General features: G+C 39.5%; 1 protein-coding gene across 1 annotated transcript in view; it reads right to left on the reverse strand.

The window, feature by feature from the left end:
* Positions 1–26944, reverse strand: part of GYS2 (glycogen synthase 2) — a 68020-nt gene that overhangs the window by 39453 nt on the left and 1623 nt on the right. The window contains exons 2-4 of the mRNA XM_028113268.2: positions 18548–18729; positions 14836–15027; positions 12394–12576 (exon numbers count right to left, since the gene is read on the reverse strand). Coding sequence (XP_027969069.1) covers positions 12394–12576; positions 14836–15027; positions 18548–18729 — 557 coding nt within the window. The remainder of the gene's footprint in view (positions 1–12393; positions 12577–14835; positions 15028–18547; positions 18730–26944) is intronic.

Consider the following 26944-nt stretch of genomic DNA (forward strand, 5'->3'; position numbering starts at 1 on the left):
CTGAGATTAAGAATTCCTCATAACAGTGAGGCCATATGATACATGTCTTTCTCTGATTGACTTATTTCGCTCAGCATAATACCCTCCAGTTCCAACTACGTTGTTGCAAATGGCAAGATTTCATGGTTTTCTGATGGCTGCATAATATTCCATTGTATATATATACCACATCTTCTTTATACATTCATCTGTCGATGGACATCTTGGCTCTTTCCATAGTTTGGCTATTGTGGACATTGCTGCTATAAACATCGGGGTGCACGTACACCTTCGGAACCCTACATTTTTATCTTTGGGGTAAATACCCAGGAGTGCAATTGCTGGGTCATATGGGAGCTCTATTTTCAACTTTTTGAGGAACCTCCATACTGTTTTCCAGAGTGGCTGCACTGGCTTACATTCCCACCAACAGTGTAGGAGGGTTAGCCTTTTTCCACATCCTCGCCAACATCTGTCATTTCCTGACTTGTTAATTGTAGCCACTCTGACTGGTGTGAGGTGGTATCTCATTGAGATTTTGATTTGGATTTCCCTGATGCTGAGCGATGTTGAGCACTTTTTCATGTGTCTGTTGGCCATTTGGATGTCTTCTTTGGAAAAATGTCTGTTCATGTCTTCTGCCCATTTCTTGATTGGATCATTTGTTCTTTGGGTGTTGAGTTTGATAAGTTCTTTATAGATTTTGGATACTAGCCCTTTATCTGATATGTCATTTGCAAATATCTTCTCCCATTCTGTCGGTTAGCTTTTGGTTTTGTTGACTGTTTCTTTTGCTGTGCAAAAGCTTTTTATCTTGATGAACTCCCAATAGTTCATTTTTGCCCTTGCTTTCCTTGCCTTTGGTGATGTTTCTAGGAAGAAGTTGCTGTGGCTGAGGTCGAAGAGGTTGCTGCCTGTGTTCTCCTTTAGGATTTTGATGGACTCCTGTCTCACATTGAGGTATTTCAACCATTTGGAGTCTATTTTTGTGTGTGGTGTAAGGACATGGTCCAGTTTCATTCTTCTGCACCTGGCTGTCCAATTTTCCCAAAATCATTTGTTGAAGAGACTGTCTTTTTTCCATTGGACATTCTTTCCTGCTTTGTCAAAGATTAGTTGACCATAGAGTTGAGGGTCCATTTCTGGGCTCTCTATTCTGTTCCACTGATCTATGTGTCTGTTTTTATGCCAGTAACATACTGTCTTGATGATTACAGCTTTGTAATAGAGCTTGAAATCTGGAATTGTGATGCCACCGGTTTTGCTTTTCTTTTTCAACACTCCTCTGGCTATTCGGGGTCTTTTCTGGTTCCATACAAATTTTAGGATTATTTGTTCCATTTCTTTGAAAAAAGTTGATGGTATTTTGATAGGGATTGTGTTAAATGTGTAGATTGCTGTAGGTAGCATTGACATCTTCACAATATTTGTTCTTCCAAACCATGAGCATAGAACGTTTTTCCACTTCTTTGTGTGTTCCACAATTTCTTTCATGAGTATTTTATAGTTTTCTGAGTACAGATTTTTTGCCTCTTTGGTTAGATTTATTCCTAGGTATCTTATGGTTTTGGGTGCAATTGTAAATGGGATGGACTCCTTAATTTCTCTTTCTTATGTCTTGTTGTTGGTGTATATAAATGCCACTGATTTCTGTGCATTGATTTTATATCCTGCCACTTTATTGAATTCCTGTATGAGTTCTAGCAGTTTTGGGGCGGAGTCTTTTGGGTTTTCCACATAAAGTATCATATCACCTGCAAAGAGTGAGAGTTTGACTTCTTTGCCAATTCGGATGCCTTTTATTTCTTTTTGTTTTCTGATTGCTGTGGCTAGGACTTCTAGTACTATGCTGAATAGCAGTGGTGATAGTGGACATCCCTGCCGTGTTCCTGACCTTAGGGGGAAAGTTCTCAGTTTTTCCCCATTGAGAATGATACTCGCTGTGTGTTTTTCATAGATGGCTTTTATGATATTGAGGTATGTACCCTCTATCCATATACTCTGAAGAGTTTTAATCAAGAATGGATGCTGTACTTTGCCAAATGCTTTTTTTGCATCTATTGAGAGGATCATATGGTTCTTGTTCTTTCTTTTATTAATGTATTGTATCACATTGATTGTTTTGCGGATGTTGAACCAACCTTGCAGCCCAGGGATAAATCCCACTTGGTTGTGGTGAATAATCCTTTTACTGTACTGTTGGATCCTATTGGCTAGTATTTTGGTGAGAATTTTTGCATCCATGTTCATCAAGGATATTCGTCTATAATTCTCCTTTTTGATGGGGTCTTTGTCTGGTTTGGGAATCAAGGTAATGGTGGTCTCATAAAACGAGTTTGGAAGTTTTCCTTCCATTTCTATTTTTTGTAACAGTTTCAGAAGGATAGGTATTTATTCTTCTTTAAATGTTTGGTAGAATTCCCCGGAAGCCATCTGGCCCGGGCTTTTGTTTGTTGGGAGATTTTGATTACTGCTTCAATTTCCTTAGTGGTTATAGGTCTGTTCGGGTATTCTATTTCTTCCTGGTTCAGTTTTGGTAGTTGATACATCTCTAGGAATTCATCCATTTGGTAGTTGATACATCTCTAGGAATGCATCCATTTCTTCCAGATTATCTAATTTGCTGGCATATAGATGCTCATAATATGTTCTTATAATTGTTTGTATTTCTTTGGTGTTGATTGTGATCTCTCCTCTTTCATTCATGATTTTATTTATTTGGGTCCTTTCTCTTTTCTTTTTGATAAGTCTGGTCAGGGGTTTAGCAATCATATTAATTCTTTCAAAGAACCATCTCCTAGTTTCGTTGATCTGTTCTACTGTCTTTTGATTTCTATTTCATTGATTTCTGCTCTAATCTTTATTATTTTTCTTTTCCTGCCGGGTTTAGGCTTTCTTTGCTGTTCTTTCTCCAGCTCCTTTAGGTGTAGGGTTAGGTTGTGTATTTGAGACCTTTCTTGTTTCTTGAGAAAGGCTTGTATTGCTATATACTTTCCTCTTAGGACCGCCTTTGCTGCATCCCAAAGATTTTGAACAGTTGTGTTTTCATTTTCATTGGTTTCCATGAATTTTTTAAATTCTTCTTTAATTTCCTGGTTGACCCATTCATTCTTTAGTAGGATGCTCTTTAGTCTCCATGTATTTGAGTTCTTTCCAACTTTCTTCTTGTAATTGAGTTCTAGTTTCAAAGCATTGTGGTCTGAAAATATGCAGGGAATGATCCCAATCTTTTGGTACCTGTTGAGACCTGACTTGTAACCTAGGATGTGATCTATTCTGGAGAATATTCCATGGGCACTAGAGAAGAATGTGTATTCTGTTGCTTTGGGATGGAATGTTCTGAATATATCTGTGAAGTCCATTTGGTCCAGTGTATCATTTAGTCTTTATTTCCTTGTTGATCTTTTGCTTAGATGGGTTGTCCATTTCAGTGAGGGGGGGTGTTAAAGTCCCCCACTATTATTGTATTGTAGATGTGTTTCTTTGCTTTTGTTATTAATTGCCTTATATACTTGGCTGCTCCCATGTTAGGGGCATAGATATTTACAATTGTTAGATCTTCTTGTTGGAGAGACCCTTTAAGTAGGATATAGTGGCCTTCCTCATCTCTTATTACAGTCTTTCTTTTAAAATCTAATTTGTCTGATATAAGGATTGCCACCCCAGCTTTCTTTTGGTGTCCATTAGCATGGAAAATGGTTTTTCACCCCCTCACTTTCAATCTGGAGGTGTCTTTGGGTCTAAAATGAGTCTCTTGCAGACAGCATATCAATGGGTCTTGTTTTTTAATCCAATCTGATAGCCTATGTCTCTTGTTGGGGCATTTAGCCCATTTACATTCAGGGTAACTATTGAAAGATATGAATTTAGTGCCATTGTATTGCTTGTAAGGTGACTGTTACTGTATATTGTCTCTGTTCCTTTCTGGTCTATGCTGCTTTTAGGCTCTCTCTTTGCTTAGAAGACCCCTTTCAATATTTCTTGTAGGGCTGGTTTCCTGTTTGCAAATTCCTTTAGTTTTTGTTTGTCCTGGAAGCTTTTTATGTCTCCTTCTATTTTCAATGAGAGCCTAGCTGGATATAGTATTCTTGGCTGCATATTTTTCTCATTTAGTGCTCTGAATATATCATGCCAGTCCTTTCTGGCCTGCCAGGTTTCTGTGGATAGGTCTGTTGCCAATGTAATGTTTCTACCATTGTAGGTTACGGATCTCTTCTCCTGAGCTGCTTTCAGGATTTTCTCTGTCTCTGAGACTCGTAAGTTTTACTATTAGATGTCAGGGTGTTGACCTATTTTTATTGATTTTGAGGAGGGTTCTCTGTGCCTCCTGGATTTTGATGCCTGTTTCCTTCCCCAAATTAGGGAAGTTCTCTGCTATAATTTGCTCCAATATACCTTCTGCCCCTCTCTCTCTTTCTTCTCCTTCTGGGATCCCAATTATTCTAATATTGTTTCATCTTATGATATCACTTATCTCTCGATTCTGCCCTCGTGATCCAGTAGTTGTTTATCTCTCTTTTTGTCAGCGTCCTTATTTTCCATCATTTGGTCTTCTATATCACTAATTCTCTCTTCTGCCTCATTTATCCTAGCAGTTAGAGCCTCCATTTTTGATTTCACCTCATTAATAGCCTTTTTGATTTCAACTTGGTTAGATTTTAGTTCTTTTATTTCTCCAGAAAGGGTTTCTCTAATATCTTCCATGCTTTTTTCAAGCCCAGCTAGTATTTTTAAAATCATCATTCTGAACTCTAGTTCTGACATCTTACTAATGTCCGTATTGATTAGGTCCCTGGCAGTCGGTACTGCCTATCGTTCTTTTTGTTGATGTGATTTTTTCCATCCTGTCATTTTGTCCAGAGGACAACAGATGAATGAGAGAACAAAATGCTAACAGGGTAACAATGACCCCAGAACAATATACACTAAACAAATCAGAAGAGACCTGAAACTGGGGGAAAAGAAAGGGAAAGAAAGAAAAAAGATAAAAGAAAAAAGATTAAAAAAAAAAGAATATGATCAAATATGATCCAGCTGGTGCATAGATCAGTGCCACACACTAGATTTTGGGCATATTTTGGTCTGTTAGACAAAAGTGCCTCCCAAAGTTTTAAAGAAAAAAAAAACATATATGTACAAAAATAAGGGTAAATACAATGAATGGAATATGATTATAAAAATGAAAATTATAAAAGATTTTATAAAAGGAGTTAATAAGAAAAGAAGCTGGCTGAAAAAAGAAAGAAGAGGAATTGAAAAAGAAAAAAAGGGGGGGCAGAGAATGTGATCAGGCAGGAGACTAGAACAAAGTCATATACTAGAGATTTAGGGTATATTCTGGTCTGTTAGAAAAAACTGTATCCCAAAATTTTAAAGAGAGAACAACTTATATATATACCAAAAATAAGGTTAACTACTATGAAGGGATAGAATATGACTCTAAAAATGAAAAATAAAAAAGATTTTTTAAAAAGGGATTGATAGGGGCACCTGGGTGGCTCAGTTGGTTAAGCAACTGCCTTCAGCTCAGGTCATGATCCTGGAGTCCCGGGATCGAGTCCCGCATCGGGCTCCGTGCTCAGCAGGGAGTCTGCTTCTCCCTCTGACCCTCTTCCCTCTTGTGCTCTCTATCTCTCATTCTCTCTCTCTCAAATAAATAAATAAAATCTTTAAAAAAAAAGGGATTGATAAGATGTTGGTTGAAAATGGAAAAAGAAAAATTAAAAAAAATAGAAAAAGAAAATTTAAAAAATTAACTTTGAAAGACTAAAGAATCAGGGGGGAAAAAGCCAAGAATTCTATGTGCTGTATTCTCCTAGCTCTGAGGTTTTGCCATTCTCATTGATCAGTAAACTTGGTCTTGGCTGGCTATTCTTGCCCATCTTCTGGGGGAGGGGCCTGTTGCCGTGCTTCCCAAATGTCTTTGCCGGAGGCGGAATTGCCCTGCCCTTGCCATCCGGGCTAAGTGATCTGCTCGGGTTTGCTCTCAGGAGCTTTTGTTCCCTGAAAGCTTTCCATACAGCTTTTGGAGAACAAGAGTGAAAATTGCAGCCTCCCAATCTCCGCCCCGGAGGAGCCGAGAACTCAGAGCCCCACTCCTCAGTGTGCCCCCAGAGAAAAGCAGTCAGTCACTCCCGTCTCCCCAGTCTCCAGCCGCACTCCATGCTCACCCAGCCTGTGATCTGAGCATTTCTATCTCTGGCACCCGACCCCTTGTGGAGTCTCCAAACCCAGCAGAACCCTGTGGTGTGCTCCCGCGCCGCTCCTCCTGTGGGAGAGAGGGGAGTCTCCCCGGATCTGCTGCTTGTTGGGTCCCTGCTGGAGGAGCAGTGGCCCAACTGTGTCACCGATCACAGTTTATGGCAACCCCGAGCTGTGAGCCTGCACTTCGGCTCCGTCTCTGCAGCCGACTTCCCTGCTCCAATACCTGGGAGCTCTGCCACACTCAGGCACCCCCAGTCTTTCTGTGACCCCGAGGGTCCTGAGACCACACTGTCCCACGAGGGTCCCACCCCCCACTTAGCCACTGGAGCAATGTCCCTCAGTGGAGCCGACTTCTAAAAGTTCCGATTTTGTGCTCTGCGGCTCTATCACTTGCCAGAAGCAGTGGACAGAGGCCCCCTCCCCTGCCATCTATCTTCTCAAATATTGCCTTGGATTCACTTCTCCAAACATCCTAACTTCCAGAAAGTGGTCGCTTCTCTGTTCAGAGAGTTGTTGCTACTCTCCTCTTCGATCTCCTGTTGAGTTCGTAGGTGTTCAGAATGGTTTGATCCCTATCCAGCTGAATTCCTGGGACCAGACGAAATTTAGGTCTCCTACTCCTCCACCATCTTGCTTCTCGCTCCCCCCCACTGCTACTCATGCTTTAAAAAGTATTGTTCAACCAAAAACTAATGATGTAATATATGGTGATTAACATAACAATAAAAAAATAAAAAAAAAAAAAGTATTGTTCAGGGACACCTGGGTGGCTCAGTCGGTTAAACGTCTGCCTTGGGCTTGGGTCATGATCCCAGGGTTCCAGGATCGAATTCCACATCAGGTTCCTTGATCAATGAGGAGCCTGCTTCTCCCTCTGCCTGCCGCTCCGCCTGCTTGTGCTCTCTCTCTCCCACGCTCCCTCTCTGGCAGAAAAATAAATAAAATCTTTTAAAAAAAGGTATTTTTCACTTCATTTCTGCTTCTAAACTGCTATTTAATCCCCTAAGTAAATTTTTCTACTTTGCTATAATTACTAGAATTCATAATTTTTTGGTATTTTAATTATATTTACTCACCTTACATCTTACAAATATTGAGCTAATTCCTTTCCCCATGGTCCTTATCATATTTTCTCCATAAACAAAGAAACAAAACTGACATTAAGCTCAATACTGAAAATAAGGATAATTATTATCACTCCTAATTCACTTAAAAGATACCCGACAAAGAGAAGAGACAAATGCTTTTCCAGGGTTGTATAACTCTCACAAATGTATAATTTCAAGGGAGTGTACAGTTACTTTAACTGGATGGTGTGTTAGATTGTGCAATCATCCATTATTCTGGGTATCTTAACTTAAAAAAAAAACTTTAAAAACCAACATGCCAAGCACCAATCAATTAGTTGGCTACAGTTGTGGGCTTTTGCCATTTTGCTTAGTTGCTGAATATTGTTATCTCTCACATAGCTGTAGATTAAACTAGCAGTGTTTAAGAGAGAAAAGTATATAAAGTTTTTGGCATTATATTAGCAGGATGCTTTCCATAATAAAGATTATTAGAATCTCAACACTATGCATCGGGCTCTCTTCTAAGCACATATCATATTTAATCCTCATAAACCACTGAGGCTTGTATTTTGTCTTCAGTTCATGGAGGGGAAAATTGAAGCTTGTAGAAGTTAGGACACTTGCCCGAGATCACATTCCTATTAAGTGTCTTAGCACCCTGAACTGATCCCAGATTAGTCCGACTCCAAGCTTGTGCACTCTCCTGCTTTTATATCCTTTAGACTCCAGCTCCACTAACAAGTCAGTCCCAATAATTACTGAGCCATATAGGGGAAAATACTGAAAAACACTCATTAGATGATTCTAAAGATTACAACAAAGAAAGTCCTAAGGCATTCTTTCTTGACAGTAATAGTTGTAATATTTCTCTGAAAATGTTCGAAGCAGGGCTCTATATGGCATTCTTGGATCAGCTGAAGTTTTCCTAAAAGCTTTATTTGGCTGGTATTTATTCAACCAAATCTCTCATTCAACCAACATTTGTTTGTTTCTGTGGCCTTCAACGAGCTTATAAATTAGTGAGAAAACAGGTTAAAATTAGGCAGAAATGAGTAAGTGCCTGAGGAAGGCATAGGATCAGAGAGGGACTGATTCACTGGCTGAGAATAGGGAAACGTATCTCATACTATGCAAGTGTTCGTATTGTCATTATCACCTCCAGAGCGTAAGATTTTCAAGGGCAAGGACCATGACTTATTAACTTTTGTACCTCCAAATTGGATTGGATAAATAAAATGGCATTTGGACTGGGACATGAAAGTTTAATTTGGGGAAAGCCTATTTGGATTGAAAAATTAGCTGCTCTAAAGAACACATATATTAAGTCAAATAGCATGTGCAGGAAATCACATCTGATGTGACTATAGGATAATAAGATGATAGACAAGGCTAGAAAGTTGGCCTTTGTCCTACGTACAATGGAAAGCACCGAAGGGGTTCATTTAAACATATGGTAAAGACAGCCTATACTTAGGAAAGATATCTCTGGAAAAAGTATGAAATGTTTCCTATGTTACTGAACTTTTGTGAAGATTAAATGAGATAACACACGTCAGATGTTTAGAAAAGTGCCTGGCACTGTAACTTTAGCTATTGTTACTACTATTGCTGTTGTGGTTATTGCAGAGAGTAATAAAATTTCATATATGGGATGACATTTAACATCTGGACATTTAGAGATAAGAAGACAGGATTTCTAAATGAGAAAACCAAGTATGAAGATATTTAAGGGGAGGACAGCAGAGGCCTGGAGAACCCATGAAAAGTCTCCATGAAGACAGGCATGTGCCTTTTCCTGGTCTCATGGGGCCCCTTACTTCCCAGACTGCTGTATGCATGGCCACACCTGTGGTTTACAGCAACCCTAAGTGTTTATACAGGTTGTCCACTTTCCCACATGTATGTGATAGTCTGTTAAAAATCTCTGTCTGGGGGGTGCCTGGGTGGCTCAAGTTGATTAACCATCTGCCTTCGGCTCAGGTCATGATCTCAGGGTCCTGAGATGGAACCCCATCTGGCTCCCTGCTCAGTGGGGAGTCTGCTTCTCCTTCTCCCTCTGCCCCTCCCCACCCCCGTTTGCGCGCTCCCTCACTCTTGCTCTCTCTCTCTCTCAAATGAATAAATAAAACCTTTAAAAAAACTATAAAATCTCTGTCCAGTAATTCCAACATCTAGGACATATCTGGCCCTGGTTGTTTTGACAATGGATCTTACTTTCCTACATTTTCATGTATCTCATTACTTTTTGTTGAATTCAGTAAAACATGTACAAAAGAACAAAAATGAGGCAAAGTATATATTAGTCAATAAAGCACAATCCAGTGACAGAGGAGGATTACCCTATGACTAAAGGTTATGAGCTCAAAACTTGGTCAGATGAAAGAGTTAAAATCCATCAAGCAATCGTGTATGGGTTCCTTCACAGTTTTTTCATCCCAGACAGCACTGTCCTTACATTTCCACCCAGGAGACCTTGAAGCCATCAAGGAAAAAGAGGCCAAAGCATAAGAAAATCAATGGCCTTCTTTTTTTTATTAAAGCAGTAGTTATGTAACCATTATAGTTGAGGGGAAAATCAATCAATGGCTGGACCCATAGAATGAATTTGGAAATATCTTCCTGAAGGGGCGCCCGGGTGGCTGAGTCAGTCAAGGGTCCGACTGTTGGTTTCGGCTCAGGTCAGGATCTCGGGGTTGTGGGATTGAGCCCTGTGTGGAGGCCCTGTATGGAACCCCTCACGGAGCCCTGCTTTGAGCTCCTCATTGGTCTCCTCGCTCAGCAGGGACTCGGCTTCCCCTCCCCCTGCTTGCACTCTCACTCTCTCTCTCTCTCTTTCAAATAAATAAATAAATAAATAAAATCTTTAAAAAATATCTTCTTGGAGAGTCTCAGAAGATTCATACCCTGGTTGAAAATGGTTGAAATGCTATTTTAGTTAACAAATTTAACTAAAAACTTAAACCAACATCAAAGTCCTGTGAATTGGCTATTAACCAAACACGTTTTCAGTTGGCAACTAGTATTTGAGTAAAATAATTCTACTCTTTCTATTTTTATAAAAGTCGGATACTTTAATTCTTGTTCCTATTCTTCCCCTATGTTTATTTGCCTGAGCCAGAGCATTACCCCCACATCAGCCAGAGCGTTACCCCTACATTACTCCCACATTAACAACTGATTCCGGGTCTTGCATCAGAGACCAAATTATGACTCATTTCTTATGTTAAACTTTTGAAAACTTTTCATGCTTATAACTTCTTATTATATGACATCCAGATTCTAAACCTACTGTAAGCATAGAGTGGGGGGATCTGCTGTAGAAAATGATTACGGGGAGGGGGGCCTGGGTGGCTCAGTCCTTAAGCGTCTGCCTTCGGCTCAGATCATGATCCCAGGGTCCCGTGATCGAGCCCCGCATCAGGCTCCCTGTTCCATGGGAAGCCTACTTCTCCCTCTCCCACTCCCCCTGCTTGTGTTCCCACTCTCGCTGTGTCTGTCTCTGTCAAATAAATAAATAAAATCTTTAAAAAAAAAGAAAATTATTCTGGGGGCCTTTTCTGTGAAAAATGATTATGAGTTTCACGCAAAATCTAGTTCTTAACTACTTGTGATCTACTAGTCACTCTGCTGGGCAGGATATTTTACTAGAAAGATGGGCTGGGGCCGACTAAGCTCACATATTTCAATGAGTGAAGAGCTTTAAGCTGGGGAGATGCATTTTGAGGATAGTATGATATAAATACTGACCTTCTATCCAAAGAATAAAATTGTAATATGTAACTATACACTATAACCATTTGTTACTTAAAAACAACTTTTAATATGTGATGAATTTTATTAGTTGTTTTTATTAGTTGTTACTATATAATGGTCTTAGATATTCTGAAGTAAAATATTTGATATGCCTCTCCAATATATTCTCTTTCACAAAAATCAAAGTCTGCTCTTTTCTGGGACACAAGGTTGCTGAGCTATCACAGATCACTAGTTTGCCCTTATTAGTCTACCATTATCATATACCGTTAGGAAATTTCCTTGATCTGATTTCTGAATTCCTTGGTGACTTTATTTTAAAGGTAAATCTTATGTTTACAGTGTGACCTTTAGGTTAGGCTGACCTTTTTACAGGAAAGCTCTCTTTAGGACCACACACTGCTTTGCAAATGTTAAAGTTTGTCAGAAAGAACTTTCCTGCACTCAAAGTGTCTTCAGAATTGTAGGACAGCTTTCCACTATCATTATCTAAATGTTCATGTATTACAAACACTCTGTCTCTCTCTCTCTCTCTCACACACACACACGCACATATTCTGTTTCTAGAATCTTTTTTAAACTGGGAAAGTCTTTAGAAATCAACTTTCCAACTTCCTAATTTTCCTGACAGTAAATGGAACCCTAAAATGCTAGGTTGATTTGATTGGCAGTATAGATACCAAATCTGTAAAACCCTGACGTTCGGGTACTCAAATGCTTTGTTGATATTACTGATATGATGATACAAACGATATATTTTTATTAATCTGATTTAACTGTCAGCAAATAAAAGAAAAAGTCAAAACTGAATGTCTTTGGTCATAGAGTTGGGCAGTCTTCTAAGATAAGGAAACCCAAATGTTTGGTACCCAAGGACCCACATCCCTGTTTTAAATAGCTGTCTTACTCGACCCCCACACCGACTCCACCTACACCTCGTGGAGTTACAGGAGAAATCTGACCATTTATTCACTTGAAGGAGAGAGGGAGCCGCATAGGGCAAGTTGTATGCCTAGATTGGTCTGCAGCTGCCGCTCACGGCGGTGTGTGGACCCAGCATCCTCACAGTGTTTCCTCTTCTTCAGGATACACAGGAGTCCAAGCCTCTCACACCCGCTTATGCCTCTTCGGATCTTGGATCTATTGTTCCAAAGCAGACACGCATCTGCCCTGTCACCACTATGCTCTACTGCACTCTGACAAAGTTAAACGGCAGCAACTCTCTGTCACCTCAGGGGAGGCTTTGTCATGAATATTGATTAGTTAAAAGGGCATTTCTGCCATCTGGCTGGCAGATGAAATGTAAAGATCAATACTTCTCATCCTTCAGCTTCAAGGATGAGAAAAGAAAGGTGGTGAGGGCGAGGAAGGAGGGAGAACTATTTACCTTATCGAGATGGTTGTAGAAATCAATGTTTGCTGCACAGAGATACCTCCCAAGCAGTGTGGCGTGAGTGGTAAATATTGTAGCGATGGGAAGTTTCCGAGCTCGAGAAAGGATCAGTCCAGTTCCCGCCTGCCATTCATGGAATTGGGCAATGACATGTTTCGCATCTGCATGATCTGTCACCTACATCAGAAAAGAAGCATTTAGAACAGTTGTTGGTAAAGCTTGATCTTGATCGTGGCCCACAGCTTAAGGAAAGTTACCGTTCATGCCTGTAAATTTTAGCAAAATCTAAAGAGAGATAAGCATGAAGTATGCAGATTTAGCAAGCAGAATTGTTTTATAGGACTTAGTTGCATGTTCATAAAGCCCATATATTTGTATGGCATAATCCTCCCTTTCAGGAATGGATCAGATTTACTTTTGTATCTACAGAGGGGCCTCATAGAACAAATGCACACTAGGCACTCCATAAATATTCTTCAAATGGATGAATGAATAATAGCAATAATATCCTTGAAGATATCTCTGAGCAGCTGAATCAATGGGGACTACCCACTTACAAGCTTCTTTTGAAATAAACAATCCATGACTTCATGTTTTAAGTCAGTCTTATTTGGATCTTCTGTAATTGGAGCCAAAAGCACTTTAACATTATTTTAAGAATATGGAACTGGACAGAAGGACATGAATAACTTGCTTGGAAGCAAGTCCTAATTTAGTAACATGCTGAGGACCCAGGTCTAATCCCAGTCTAGTTCTAAAACTAGGCAGGGCATCAGTTTCCTTGCCTTAAAGTTACCTTGTTTCACCCTTACAGAAATTTAATATTTACATTCCACTCCCCTTATGACTGCCTGTTTCCTCAGTGGGGGAGTAGAATTGATCATGCAAAACACGTGCATTCAAGGAGACTGAGCAGAAGACTGGGAAATTGCAAGTTCACCCAAGAAGACAGTTCTCACACTTGGAGGACATCAGCATCACCTGGAAGTCTGGTCACGCGCAGATACCATGGTCCCCATCACCAGGTAATCTAATTCTGGGCTAGGGACAAGAGTTTGCATGTCTTACAAGTTTGCAGGCGATGCTGCTGCTGGTGGTCCGTGGAAATACTCTTTGAAAACCATTGACTTAGTCTAGGACCTTTGTAGTTTAAAGTACTCGTTCTTCAAAAAGTTCCTCATGGTAATTAACAGGTGCACAGATTGGTGGCAGCCAAGTGGTGACTGCAGAAACAGGGCTTGCCCAGCAGCCTTGGATTTTTGTCAATGTCTTTATTTACCCTTTGAATCAAAGAAAATTTCTGTTTCTGTAATAGCTTTACTTTAGAGAACACTGGGGCTATCACTTTCTTGCTTCTCTCCTCTAGTTTCCTTTAACAGAAAAGATGAAAGCGCGTGCGCGCGCACGCGCGCGCACACACACACACACACACACACACACACACACACACACACACACAGGCTGGCCTCAGCCCTGAGGGCCCTCGCTCAGACAGGCAGTTTACTGAGGAAGAATTGGTTCCACCAACTGATGCTAAAACAAGACTGCTTATTGTCATTAGGTCAGATCTCGTCAGCACCCTCACCCTGTTCTCCTAATTCTGTCACCAACACAAAGCAATGGTACTGTCCCTCCACCTTCCCCTTCACTTCAAGGCAGCCTTTCATGGCTATTGGAATACGACTTTATCAGTAAGAAAGGCTGGTCAAGGGGATGCGCTGCCAACATACAGTTCTATGATTTGTCCTTAGACTATCCCCCCCACTTGGCTAAGGATGCTCTTCCTTCACCTTCTGATTTTTAAGTCAGGCATAATCATTTTGAGGTAATGCAAGGAATGCAAAGAAACCCTCCTTTGAGAACTGAGAGTGCAGGCTTGGTTCATTTCACAAGGATTGATATCTAATGCTTTTGGGGTATTTTGGGGTTTGGGGGGTTGTTTTTTGGGGGGATATTTCACTGCTACAGATCCTCAGCAACTGCCGAGACCACTTCAGCCCTTAGAAAATGATGAAAATATCTAAAAGCCACTGCAGTTGCCCAAGTACTCATGCATAAACAAAACCAAGTATTTCAAGCTATTTTCTATTGCCATAAGTCTAGAATTCAGGTACACAGTGCATGATGTATACTGTTTTTTTGCTTGTATATATATTACCATCTAGTATCAGGCAATATAATTGGTTGTTTTATACACATCATTCTATTTAAATCTGACATGAGGTATATATTAATAAGCATGATTGTTAACCTGTTCCAAAAGCTAGGATTTAGTTAGAGAAAGGCTGAACATTTTCTCAGATTCTTTTGAAATGTATTAGGACAATCATAATAGCATCATCTCATTTAGCGTAATCTAAAAATCATGGGACCATTGCTGAGCACAGAGCACAATTATGCTCCTCTTCTGTTGCATGACTATACAAAAAACTGTACCTCTTTTAAGAACCAGGCAGTCAAAGATCCGAATATTAGCATATCATTTGCTTCCCGGTCATGGTAAGGTATGCCAACATTGCATGCTTCCCAGAGGTCACCCTTCCACCTGTCCAGGTTCCAAGCAGAATAGCCTATGTCAAAGAGCACCACGTAAGGACTCCCTTCTATCAGCCATCTTCCAAAGTGCACCTGCCATATAAAGAACACAGAGCTTTGCAGTAATACCAGGCAATGCAAGGGAGAAAATGGTATTTGTGCTTAGAATATTTAAACTTTATTTAGAACTCAACAGCAGACTATTCAAGCTATATAGGAAACTGTAGTGGTAACACAAACCATCTGATATTTGAGCCTGAACATGGAATGGGCTTGCATCCCTTCATCTAAACCTCCAAGTTCTTATCCTTCATTAAATTTGGTCATTTAAAAATAAAGTATCTAGATCATGTAATCTCCGTCCTTTTTTTTTTTTATTTGAGAGAAAGAGTGAGAGAATGAGAGAGAGCACAAGCAGGGGGCAGAGGGAGAGGGAGAAGCAGGCTCCTGGCCGAGCAGGGAGCCCGACGCGGGAATTGATCCAGGACCCTGGGATCATGACCTGAGCCAAAGGTGGATGCTTAGCCTACTGAGCCACCCAGGCACCCCAATCTCTGTCCTTCTGTTTCTCATTCCCCTCCTGTGAACTTGAGCTCATGGTTTTAGGATTTAATATCATGGTCTATGTTTTTATGATAGAGTCATAAGATGAACTGCTCTGTATCTTTAATTTGTAGTTGGATATAATGTCTAGAGTGTCATTTATTTTACTTTATACAACAGGACTTCGTATAATATTTCACGCTAGAAAAATTTGTTTCTATAAACAAATGTATATGATTTCTCTCATTCCTCCTATCAAAAAAAAAAAAAGTGACACAAAGTGTTTCCCAACATGGTTGTTGCCGGGTGTCTTAACTAAATATATTGCCCAAGATACTTTATCTCTTTAATCTAGCAGCTCAAAGTCTAACCCTGTTACATTCTTCAAATTGAATTCTTTTATTCCTGTTTTATCTTGTACAAGTTTTAATGTATTAGCTATCTCATTTTTTCCCAATTGTAGTTATATAATCACTTGTATATCCAAATTTCAACTTTCTTTTTGACCTCTATTTTTCTATAGTAACTTATCACTCTTTTGTCCTGACTTTTATTTTAGATTTATTCTCCAATTACATGGTATGCAACTCCATAAATTACTTCAAACACTTCTTGGAAGTTGGCAAAAGCTGAGAGCCTCTCATAGGGCATCCAGACCTCTCTAATAAACTGAATATGTCCACATTGCTTAGTTATTGACACTGTGACTCTACCCAAGGTTGAATTTGGGGAGCTTGAAAGCCCATATAATCATCATTCTCTTCCACAGGACTCAGAAATGCATGGTGATATCTCTCCCATCTAGCTTTGGACAACTCTGAAAGACCCCCATTATCTGTTGGTTGCTTCCACTGTAATTAGTATTTATCATGGTACTCTTCTCTTTTCAGACTGAATTTTCCTTTTCAATTGTTTTCTCTTTAGGACTTTCATTGATTTATGTATTCATTCAATGAATAGTTACTGACTGCCTAATATATGACATATGATACAGTGAGCTGAGATCACTAGAGAATGTAAGCTAGCTTGTTTTGACTTTCAGTGAGTTCTTGGCTCTGACATGGAAACATCTTACATCAGAAATCCATTTAGAACCTTGAGACCAGTCAGACCATTATGCTTTTCATCTCCCTCTTCTTTCATGAGAGCTTCAAATGCAAGCCCCTTCCAAAGTCTCACTCTTTCATTCCAATAGTACAACATGCATCCCTCTTTCACTTTCCTATGTTCTCTCTGCTACAGTCACTATGATAGATTTCCCTGTTGCCTTCTGGGACCTCAAGTTCCTTTCATTTAAAACTTCTGCATCTTAAGCCTTGCATAGCCCTTGTAGACCCTGATACTCACATGGGCATCTCCATAAGGGCCTTTAGTTTTTTCACCCCCAGAAACTATATTCCTGGGATGAGTATGAATGAAGTTTGGATTTTTTAAAATCACACTGGAACTTATTATTTGTGTATAAAGACATTTTTGAAATTTATGTTATCCAAATACACTACCTTTCCCTGTTCTATTAATCATCTGGCTACTTTTCCACTTTTTTCTGGGCAACTTCAAAATCCAAGTTTTTATCCTACACACTTAACCTCATATTTTTCTGACTTTATTGACTTCAAAGAACTTCATGTCCTTGGCATTCCAGCTACACAAGCTCATGGCTGCATTGTTATCCTTGTCAAAACCCAAACTGTTCCTTCTCTGAAATATTCAGCCTGAGCATTTTGTTACTTGACTACATCTATACCTCCACTTCCCTCACTCTGTTTCTCCCAGCATATATATTCCTTTTTTTCTCATCAAGACCTCCAGTTTCTGGAACCCTCCATTTTTTCCTACATCATCACTTCCTTTCTGGCTTTGCTTCCTTTCCTACCCATTTCAGACACAACTGTCCATCAATTCAACCATTAATTCAGTCAGTCACATAATCATACTTAATTATCCTTTTTCTTCATAGAAGAAACTTCTATGCCACAACTTCTGGACTCTTTTCCTCACCATTCACTCATTCCTCAATCTGATTTAACTCTCTTCTCCCTTGAGGCTGTATTTGGCAAGATTACCATGAATGACCTGAATATTGCTAAACCCAACTGACTTTGGTTAAATTCTTTCATTGACTTAATCCCTCCTTCATACTAGAAACTCTCTCCTCTCTTGTTTTGACCTATTGCTATTGTGATGGCAACAGATTAAGCCACAAACCTAGTGGCTTAAAAAAACACAAATTTGTGATCTTTCAGGTTTGGGAGTCGGTAATCTGAAATGGGTCTTTGGGGTTAAAATCAGCATGTTGGCAGAGTCACAGTCCATCTGTAGCCTCTAGCGGAATCTGTTTCCTGGTCTTTTCCAGCTTCTAAAGGTAACCTGCATTCCTTGGCTTGTGGCCTCTTCCTCCATCTTCAAGGCTCATCAGCCCAACCTCTGCTTCCATTGGCACATCTTCTTTCTAATTCTAACTCTACTGCCTCTCTTTTATAAGGACCCCAGTGATTACATTGGGCCCACCTAGATAATCCAGGATAATCTCCCCACCTCATGATCCAAATCTACAAAATCCTTTTGTTATATAAGCTAACATACTCACAGGTTCTGAGGATTAGGATTTGCACACCCTTGGTTCTACATCATTAGCTGTATTTGTACATGTGTAACCTCTGAGTTTTGTTTTTTTGTTTGTTTGTTTTTTTAATGTAGATGTTCTAACATGTTGACATTCCCAAAGGTTTGGCTCAAAACATTTGCTCTTAGTCTATAAACTTCTGCTTAACACTGTTATCAACACCTATAATGTCAACTACAATTTAAACACAAATGACTTTCCCCCAAACATCTTTATCCTCTACCTTCTGCTGAGCTCCAAACCTATTATCCTATTAGACATTTCCCAATGGATTTCACAAGGTGCCTCAAATGTAACCTATTTACAATCAAATTCATCATCTTTCTCACAAACCTGCTCCTTTTCCCTAAGTAGATAGTCTCCTGTGTGTTCATGTAAATGGTGGTCTGTTCTCCCATAACAGGTTACTAGTGTTGCTGAGTGAAGTGTCAGTCTGTCCCTTACCTGGCAGCCATGTTTATTCATTGTGTCCACTGCCCTTCTAACAGCATCATTTATAGGTTCACACTGTTCCACCTGAGTCTTCATATTATGCTCAAAATATGGGCCAATCAGAAAATAATTGTCTCCCCATTCGTCTGCTGTGGTTTTGGCCTTTGTCTGAATCACAGTATAGATGCCACCAACTGTTAAAAAGAAAAGGTTCCATTTATCATTCAGGTTAGTATTTCATTGTAAGTGATGAAGGCATGGAAATGAGTTCTCATTTTTAAATTAGCATTTAGGATTTATCAAGCACAAGGGTTTATTTAACTTTCTAAAAGAAATTTTCTAAAGGACACTAATAAATAGTTACTATTTGGTTCAATTCATGCATATTTTAAAGCCTTTTCTGGGTGCATTTCATAGAGCAGCAGGTTGGCGGCAGCCAAGAAATACAAACATTTCAAGGAAATCTGAAGAGATGATCGGAATAAAGCAGAACTTGGCCTAAAGCTCTATCTACACTGAAGTGTCAACATTGGTTCCAACAGCCACTGTCAGGACACACACCCTCAGCAACTGTAGTTACCTTTTACCCCTTCTCCTACACTGCTCCAAGATGGGGGCTAGGGTATGTCCAAGTAACAGCCACTGCGGAAATTATGAGTGAGTCTCTCAGGCTTAAGAGCCACTTGCCTTGGAAGGTACCCAACAAGGTACCTTTTGACAAGGGAGAAGAGGTGATAGGTTTTGAGGGGGGATGCTTGGCCCAACCCTCAAGTCAAGCCCAATGACTCACATACAAATTTTCATGTGCTCTTTCATTTTCCCCTCTGGCATTGCTGTCATGACTACTAAAACACAGAACCAAAAAATATGTACACTCTTGGAATATATGTATATTTTTGGATCAGCATGTCTACATCTAGAAAATTGTTCAGGGAAATGAGAGTGCCAAAAGTTATGTGTATTAGGATATTTATGGAAGCATTATAATGGTGAAAAATTGGGAACAACTTAAACTGAACTAGTTAACTCAATCTGTCTAAGGTTCAATTAGCTCATCTGTTCAGCAGGGATAAAATATTACTTAGCTTGGGGGCAAAGGGCAGGTTGTAGCAGCAGTTCAAAAACTAGGGCTGGGGGCACCTGGGCGGCTCGGTCGGTTAAGTGTCTGTCTTGGGCTCAGGTCATGATCCCGAGGTCCTGCGATCGAGCCCCACATCAGGCTTCCAGCTCAGCAGTAAGCCTGCTTCTCCCTCTCCTCCCTGCTTCTGCTCTCTCTCACTACCTCTGTCTCTCTCTCAAATAAATAAATAAAATCCTAAAAAAAAAAAAAAACAAACCCAGGGCTCATTGAAAAGGTAGTATTTGAGTAAGTACATAAAAGGGTGAAGAAATTAGGCCAGCAGCTATTATAGAGAAGAACTTTTTAGGCAAAGAGTAGAGTTAGAGCCAAGGCCCTAAGTTGAGAGCACTGCATGCAAGGAGAGAGTAATGGGCATTCAAAAGAAAAGGTTTGAGATGCAACAACTAAGCAGGAGGAATAGGAAGGACCGAGGGGAAGAAGACCTTCAGTAAATTTAGGCAGGATATCTTGTGCTGGCTCTAACCAATCATCTTGAGAATATGAAAGCAGTCTTAATCAATTTCTTGAGTAATACTCTGTCCATGAACTATAGGTGAGGAAACAATTCAGGAAATGCTGTGTGAAATCCCAGAGCCAACACAGATCCTGACACCAATCTTCAGCTCTATTTTCTAGTGATTTTATTACTTGTATATTTTTTTAAAAAGGTTCCTATTTTTACTTCAGTTTTTCCAGAGTTATTTCAATTCATCAGGATATAGGGTTCGATAGCAATTGAATCACTTAAATTGTTTCAGTAATTTAGACTTTAAATGATAAATTTTATCAAGAGTCACAATCTATGGCCAAAAGGTAATATTTACCATCTGCAAATTTTTCTTTAAGCCTGAACCACTCAAAATATACTTTTTGGTAAACTGCCTTTTAAGAGATGAGACACAAAATGCAAATGTTGGTACTGTTGTATAAATACCAACAGGATTCATTAATTCATAAAAGGGTAGAGCTAATATAACTCCCAACATGTAATTATTACATGCGAACAATTTTCACATAAGCCTACATAAACTTATTGTCTTTAAGATCTTCATCTCTAAGAAAAGACTTTGTGACTGTAGAAAATTTAAAGAAACTTAAAACTGTCACTTGAACAAAGAAAAATAAGGATGTTCAATCACAACTCAGATGGTAGGTGATGAGAATAGCATGGGATATGAAGATGATCTGTAAGCCCTGCATGTAGAGACTTCCAGAAAGGACCAGGACAGACATGATTCACTTATCCAATCAATAATGAATCTGAGGCTACATAAATCGATGCCAGCATCAAGTATGCCTGAATATTTCTCCAAATTCCAGAAAATGTTATGAACTGTCAAAACTATTTGTTGAGGAAAACAAATTTAGAGGAAAAATTTGCAAGAACAACTAAAATTTTTTTCTTTAAAATGTATGAGTCACATCTTAGCAACATATTTAGATATATATAAGCTTTATTCACACTATCCATAAAAAAGCAAAATTTTCAAATAATTTCTTCTGTAGACTTATTTCCTTCACCTTCATCTTATCAAGGAGCTAAGCTATTGGGTTCTGATGGCACACATTTATTTTTGCCTTATTCACATTTCTATTCTTTTTTTTTAGTGGAGCTAAAATTTTTTATTATTATACTACATATTTTTATTATTATATTATGAAGTATAGTTGACATAAAATGTTATATTAGTTTCAGGTGTACAACATCAGGATGAATTCAACAATACTATACATTACTCAGTGCTCTCAACATAAGTGTAGTCACCATACAACAGTATTATAATATTACTGACGATATTCCCTATGCTGTACTTTCCATTTTCATGACTTATTTATTTTATGACTTCTTAATCTACATTTCTGTTCTTAAAGCTCTCTTTTATTTGCAACTATGTAGCTTGCCCAGAGATCTTAGGACATCCTTGTTTGTTAGACTATGTGTTTCAAGTTCAAATACACTAGGGCAAATGCAAACATGTTTTTATTTGCTAAAGGGCGAAAAGGAGAAGAGAAATTCTTTACTCAAAAAGAATGATTAGATGTGGGCATTGAAATGCAAAATTAAACATGGTTAGTTAATTTGCTGCTTCTTTTTCCCATTTGAGGCCTCCAACCTTGATAGAAATAGTCACCAAGTAGCCTTAGAGTGTTCATAAATACTATGGATATGCTATTTCAGGAATAAAAACGTAAAATTCAAAAAAAATCATCAATCCTATATTGGTTGAGACCTAATGGTAAATTAATCATTTCCCCTTAGACTTCTTCATGTACAGTCTCTCCGTGGGGAGGTCATCTTACCACTATTTCATACGCTCAAGCTCCATTTTAGTTTCTCTCTGTCCTCCCCATGTTTGTATACCAACTACTTTCCCTCAGCTTTTACTTTGTCCAGATACCACATTTACCCCCAAACTCCTCTCCTGGCCTGCTAATTATAGGTGACTGTGATGGCATAGAAAGAAATAGGGTCATTCCTATTTTCAAATTTGGAGTATAAGCCTGAGGTTCCCCAACACATATTTTTTAATGAATTTTTACCAGTGTAGGTCATTGAATTTGGACTTACCCTTCACTTTCAAACATGTACTTTGTAGTTTATTGATCTATATTTTCCTGAAACAACATGGGAGCTATCTTTCGTGTGAGGGCAAAGTATCAGGCCTTTCATAAGAAAGAAAAGATGAAGTCCCATGTCATATGCCATGGAGATAGCTAAAATCCCAAGTTCTCATCTAGAAACATGGCTGATATTGCTAAAATCGGGATTCCAAAGCAGTACGGAATGTGGACACCAGCCAAAATAAAACTGTACACACACACACACACACACACACATTGCATATTATTATGCTATATATATATTATATATAATAAGGATATATAGTTAACCCTTGAACAATGTGGTGGTTAGAGGTGCCAACCCCCCATGCAGTCAAAAATCTAACTATAACTTTTTTTAAGATTTTATTTATTTGAGAGAGAGAGACAGTGACAGAGACAGCAAGAGAGAACACAAGCGGAAAGGAGGGGTAAAGCAGGCTTCTGCCGAGCAGGGAGCCTGACGTGGGCCTCGATCCCAGGACCCTGCGATCGTGACCTGAGCCGAAGGCAGACGCTTAACTGACTGAGCCACCTGGCACCGCCTAACTATAACTTTTGAGTCCCCAAAAACTTCACTACTAATAGCCTGTTGACCTGAAACCTTACTAATAACATAAACAATTAACACGTTTGTAGGCTATATGTATTTTATACTTTCTTCTTACAATAAAACAAGCTAGGAAAAGAAAATGTTATTCAAAAAAATCATAAGGCAGACAAAATACATTTATAGTACAGTATTTATTGAAAAAAATCCGTATATAAGTGGATCCATGCACTTCAAAATTGTATTGTTCAAGGATCAAGTGTACTTTATAAAAACTGGGAGAATTGTCTACAGCCATCGCACCCTGAACGTGCCTGATCTCATCGTCACTACTTTTAAAAATGCTTAAAAGTTACAGAATTGGGAAGTTATATGACTTCAGTTTGCAGAGCTACTAATCTGGCCCTCTAGTCTCAAGATAACAGCTGCAGAATGGGGGTAGTCATTCTATAGTTAGACATCATTCTTTGAGACAGCAAACCTGATAGGAAAGAGGAAATGTTAGTGATGACCATGGTCAACAAATGTTTATGTGTCCAGAGCTTTGCTGGGTCTGTGGCTCAAAATAAAGGGTCTGTAGTCTTGGGCAGTGGGAGATGATATGCTTAAAGCAAGCCTGTAGCCACCCCCCACATTGATTGTACCACAATGGTAACTCCAAATGTTCTAGACAGGAAGGGCTCAGACATGGTAATCTGGATGAAAAGGAAGTGAGGATACTAGGGCTCATCTTGAAGCTATGTGTGTGCCAAACGTGATTTTTGCATGGGTTGTGTTTCATGTGGTGGGGCTCGGGGTGCCATTGACATGGCCACGGCGTATCCGCGCCAGGCAAAGGAACCTCACCCTTACTTACTGTAATCCTGATCCGTATCTTTTTTCCCCTCTCTGCTTTTGCACTTAAAAATAGAATCATGGAATTGCTCAAAGTGAAAGGCAGTATGAAAACAAATGATTCAACTTCCTCATTTGATGAATACGTTTTATGAAGAAATAATAATAAGCTAACACCTACAGAGCATTTACTAAGTGCTAGGCCCTGTTCTAAGTGATTTACAGCTGGTATTACTTTTAGTTTTCACAACACCATTATAGCTAGGTGTTATTATTGTCTTTATTTTTTTAAATAGGGAAACTAAGGCACAGAGAGGCTATGCGACCAATCCAGCATCACACAGGTAATGATGGAGTTGGGATTCCAATCCAGGAAGTCTGACTCAAGAGTCCACAGGCTGTGGACAGCAAGACTATAAGTAACTGTCTGGAACAACATATTGATGGATTTTTTTAAAGATTTTATTTATTTATTTGACAGAGAGAGAGAGATAGGGAGAGCAGGAACATAAGCAGGGGAAGTGGGAGAGGGAGAAGCAGGCTTCCTGCTGAGCAGGGAGCCCGATGTGGGGCTCGATCCCAGGACCCTGGGATCATGACCTGAGCCGAAGGCAGACTTAACCGACTGAGCCACCCAGGTGCCCCCATACTGATGGATTTTTGAAAGAGGTGGGTGGGAGGGACAGAGGAAGAAGATGAGCAATATCACAGAAAGATCAATATCTTTAGGTCTTGGGGAAGGTGGAATCCTTTCTATTCTGCCCTAAAGAAAAGCCATCTGGGAAACAATACTTAGCGTAAATAGCTTTTTTATTTTGGCTCTTGGCACTTCTGATTAACGAAAAGGAACCCAGAGTCTAGGGAACTTGAGAGCAGCAGTTCTCACATCAGTCATGGAGGCTTTTGGAAATCTAATGAAAGCATTCAGTCCTCTTCTCCAAAAGAGGACTTACACATACCATTTTCAGATACAATTTTAAAGGTTTACAAACTCCTTGAAGCCCACTTTTATCAAGATCCCACCTTCAGAACCTCTGCCTCAGAATAGCAGACTCGCAGTTATGATCTGTTTCTACCACACCATTCTGACCGTAGTTTTCGGCATTTTTCCATGTGCCGCTCACACCGTGTGATCGAGAGCTGCGGTGTCCAGTTGGAGAAGAAAGTAGAAGTATTATATATATTATCTTACATGCTGGCCTCGAGCTAAAATGGATTGTTTTTTTGTGTTTTGTGCAAATATTTTTTAAAGATTTTATTTATTTATTTATTTGACAGAGAAAGAGAGAGAGCGCGCAAGCAGTGGGAGAGGGAGAGGGAGAAGCAGGCTTCCCGCGGAGCAGGGAGCCCGATGTGGGGCTCGATCCCAGGACCCTGGGATCATGACCTGAGCTGAAGGCAGACGCTTAACTGACTGAGCCACCCAGGCACCCCTAAAATGCATTGGTTTTATTAATTTTGTTTTTTAAAGAGAGAGTGAGAGCACGCGAAAGCGTGTGTGGTTAGGGGAGGGGCAGAGGGAGAAGGAGAGAGAGAACCCCAAGCAGGCTCCAGGCCCAGCACTCAGCCCAATGTGGGGCTAGATCTCACCACCCTGAGATCATGACCTGTGCTGAAATCAAGAGTTGGATGCCTAACCAACTGAGTCACCCAGGTGCCCCTGTTTTTAGTAAATTTTTTAAAAGCATTCATTCAGTGACTACATTTCAGAATTGTTCACACGTATTAAATAAGCAATCATTACTTGTGACAATTTTCATTAAAGTTTTTTTTTAATAATTTCAGATATCCTCAACATAATAATTGGTCCATAGTCTACTATGATTTGGGCATGTCTGTGCAGAAGGAATGATTGTAGTGAGGCCCAAAGAAAGGAGAAAGTGAAACTTTTTGTTTCTAACATTTGAGAAAACTTTCCTTCCTAGGCCATGCCACAGTCTCTAACTTGTCTGTTACTTTCCTGCTATTCTCTCGCCCAATTAGCCGTAGCGGTTTTCAAAAACATACCTGACCGCTTAGCACTTTCCACTACTTAGAACTTCCCATCGTTAACCATAAACTTCATAAACTTCCCCCTGCTGGTCCCTTCCATCTGCTCTCAAGCCTCCAGTCTTTTCCCCTCTCTAAGCTTCCCTCAGATCTTTGAACAGAGTACACTCTCTCACCTCTGCCTCTTGGCACATAGCACTCCCTCACAAAGAACACTGTCCCCTCCTTATCCCTCCTCCTTCATTCCTACCCAGTGGCTATTCATCCTCCAGGTGTCAGCTCAACTGTCTCTTCCTTACAGAGGTGTTTGTCCCTAACCCAGATTTAGGTAGAAACCTTTCATACCCCACACCCAATGTATAATCTTTTTTTTTTTTAATTCAGTTAATCAACATAGAGTGTATTATTAGTTTCAGGGGTAGAGTTTAGTGATTCATCAGTTGCATATAATACCCAGTGCTCATCACATCCCGTGCCCTCCTTAATGCCCATCACCCAGTTATCCCCTGCCCCCACTCACCGCCCCTCCAGCAACCCTCAGTTTGTTTCCTGTCGTTAAGAGTCTCTTATGGGTTCTCAATGTATAGTCTTAGAGCCCCTTGTTCTCTTATTCTTATTGTCATCACATTTGACTATAATTGCTTGTTCAATGTCTACTTGCACGTTTGTAAATTTTGGAAGACTGGGAATCAATTCCGTATTAAGTTCAATCTTCTTCATTTCCCAGTGCCTGACACCTAATAAACACTTGATGAATCTTTATTGAATAATAAATGAAGAGCAATGATAAATGGATAAATGAATAAAAGCAATAAATGCCAAGGGTAATATGAACAAGTAGGAAGTGTTATATTGAAGTCTGAGAATTAATATCCAGTAATTTAACTGTGACTTTCTCATTTGTTATATTTTACACAAATCTATTTTTCACTGGCAAAATTCTGGCAGAAAGGGATTTTTTTTTTCCTGTAAGAAATCTTTTGTTTTCTTAGGTATGAATAGATTTCCTTGCTTGCCACAAAACATCATAAGATAGCTGGATTATAGTACATTAATTTCATTCATGAAAAAACTTGATATTCAGCTAGTTTAAAGAATGTTTTTACAAAGTCTTAGAAATTTAGAACAAGTCCTGTGTTCTTTCATCTAAAGGACATTTCCTTAGGCAATGATTTTAATTTTTAATTCTTGTATGGTAGTGAAAAAGAGAAGTGGCCTTGAAGAAGACCTAAATGCTAGTCCCAACCCTTCCATTTGCTTGATCATTTAATGCCGTAGGCATCCATTTCATCTCTGAAATAGAGGAGTTGGATTC

Source organism: Eumetopias jubatus, unplaced genomic scaffold, assembly GCF_037043125.1.
Source record: "Eumetopias jubatus isolate StellerSeaLion01/CBP00866 unplaced genomic scaffold, mEumJub1_p1.0 scaffold_8, whole genome shotgun sequence".
Lineage (NCBI taxonomy): Eukaryota > Metazoa > Chordata > Mammalia > Carnivora > Otariidae > Eumetopias > Eumetopias jubatus.